General features: G+C 38.8%; 1 protein-coding gene across 1 annotated transcript; it reads right to left on the bottom strand.

The window, feature by feature from the left end:
- Positions 1–1,815: 1,815 nt before the first annotated feature.
- F5891DRAFT_926491 (uncharacterized protein) lies at positions 1,816–2,217 on the bottom strand (the record flags this gene model as incomplete). The annotated part of the gene is made up of 2 exons (XM_041373881.1): positions 1,816–1,980; positions 2,029–2,217. Coding segments are annotated over 2 exons (354 nt in total), but the record flags the coding sequence as incomplete, so codon positions are not given.
- Between the last annotated feature and the right edge of the window lie 363 nt (positions 2,218–2,580).

The raw sequence follows: 2,580 nt of genomic DNA, 5'->3' as shown, positions 1-2,580 counted from the left end.
TAGCTTTTCATGTAATTGCTATATCATGTGTCGAGACATGGGAATATGACTAAGCTATAGGGAGATGTCGGAAAGGTCTGCATCTCAGCTCCATTTCGGTTTCCTATACCGTGGGAAATTAATGACATTATTTGAAGATATGAGTATTTTAATTTGATGACTCATTGGGACACTTTTTTGACTTTGAGTTTTACTAATGTAATCTCTATAATTCTAGTACTGTGTGTGACCTCCTTCTGCTCCAATCACTTCTGCCACTCTTCTAAACATATTCTCTATCAATTTTGGGTATTTCTCTTTGGTGATTCCATCATACTCTGCTGTAACACTGTCTCATAGTTGGAATAGCCCCTACAGTGAATCTTGATATGCTACAAGTAATTTCTTGAGTGATTCTCAGGGGTATTCAATATGGTTGATGTCTTGGGTCTATGTTGAACATGATAGAATAGTAATATCATGGTTTGCAAGCTATTGGTGGCTTATTTAGAGGTATACTTAGGGTCATTGTCTTATTACAAAACAGTATCTTCTTCATTAACTCATAACTTCTGCATGCTTCTTAGCAGACACTCCTGTCAAATGAGTATTTACTACTCTGTATTCATCCTCCCCTTTGCTTCATAGAAGATTCCCACTCCATTTTATCTCATATAGTCCTATACCATCAAGTTTTGTCTTGAAACTTAAGGTGTTTATTTAACTTTTCTTTATCTTAATGATTGTCTTATCTATTTTAATATAAATTCCTTGCCATATGATTTCATCCTATTGATTTTAACCTTATCTAACTAGATAAACCTCTTTCAGCTATTAGCAGTCCGATATTTGTACTTGAAAGTAGCATCTTGTCTTTTATTTCTATAGGTTGGAGACAGAGGAATCTGTTTTTCTTGATTATAGCTTTAAGATGGGCTGTCTTGAGAGTCTGTCTGACTATTTGAGTAGAGATAGTCATAGGAATGATGGAAATAATCAATTTAATCACTTTATTAGCATCAGCAGTCTTTCCAATTAGAATATAGTGATTAAGAGATCTTAAGTCTTATAGAGCAACCTTCTAGATTGGCTACCAAATAACTTAAAGACCATAATATTACTATTCTATCATGTTCAACATAGACCCAAGACATCAACCATATTGAATACCCCTGAGAATCACTCAAGAAATTACTTGTAGCATATCAAGATTCACTGTAGGGGCTATTCCAACTATGAGACAGTGTTACAGCAGAGTATGATGGAATCACCAAAGAGAAATACCCAAAATTGATAGAGAATATGTTTAGAAGAGTGGCAGAAGTGATTGGAGCAGAAGGAGGTCACACACAGTACTAGAATTATAGAGATTACATTAGTAAAACTCAAAGTCAAAAAAGTGTCCCAATGAGTCATCAAATTAAAATACTCATATCTTCAAATAATGTCATTAGTTTCCCACGGTATAGGGAACCGAAATGAAGCTGAGATGCAGACCTTTCCGACATCTCCCTAAAGCTTAGTCATATTCCCATCTCTCGACACATGATATAGCAATTACATGAAAAGCTACAAACATTGGGACACTTTTTTGAGCCACTGTAGATATAGGTCTCACTGCACTTGATATCAATGCAAGGATGGGTATATTGTTCAAAAATGGATTTTTCTTCTGCCCCCACTTTCTTTCTTCTCCCTTGGAACCCCACCATTGCACAAATAGTAGCAGTCTGAAGATAATGTTCTGGAGGGGAGAAGCGTCATCATAGATGAGATTCTGTACAGCAATTTCAAGCTTCAATATGTCTAAAGCCTTTCAATAGACAGGACACTTACCTTGATATCAATTCCTCCATGTATGAATCTTGCCTCCTCCAACATCCACCTGATAGCTTTCTCCAACTCCTCATGTTTTAGCTCTCCTATTCCATAGGTACTGGGGACACTGATGTGGGTTTTGGCCACAAAATCCCCTCTGAGTTGGCCGGCAGCCTTCCAAGTCTATAGTATAGAATGAACAACTGAGGCACATCTAAGGAAAATACTCACATAGTCTATCAAGTAAGCTTTCAAGTCATCATCACTTTGAATGAGCAACATCTTCTCCCACAACACCTCATTGTCCCTAGTGCTAGACACCAGTAGGTCCCAGCAGAGCTCCTCCCTGTCCAAAGCTGAAGGAAAGCTGTTAACTGTAGCTACATGGAGGCGCATTGCCTTGTGAGCAAAGATAGCTATTCACTTAATATGCGGGCTGTTCAGGTTGCTAAGTTTCACCTTGCTCCTTGGAACGCTAGTGATGCTGAAGTACTTGTTGGATTTCTGGTTGTCTTTCTTCAGGCCTATAACTATCTGGTGTGTTCCTCAAAAAGTCAGTCCAATCCTTTCCAGTATGCTGGTACACTTACCTCCTCTCCAGCAAACTTTTTCTCCTCATTTTGAATGCCCTCATCTACCTCATCTACCTCCACCACCACCTCCCCTTCCTGATCTTGGTGGTCCTTATCCTAGTCCTCATCCCCATTCCCGTCCTCTCCAACCTGGTCATCAATGCCATCATCCTCTATCTCGCTGCTACTCAAGCCACCATCTAGAATCATT

The sequence above is a fragment of the Suillus fuscotomentosus genome (assembly GCF_016647785.1).
Source record: "Suillus fuscotomentosus strain FC203 chromosome Unknown F5891scaffold_295, whole genome shotgun sequence".
Classification (NCBI taxonomy): Eukaryota; Fungi; Basidiomycota; class Agaricomycetes; order Boletales; family Suillaceae; genus Suillus; species Suillus fuscotomentosus.
This window is presented reverse-complemented; position numbering and strand designations above follow the sequence as displayed.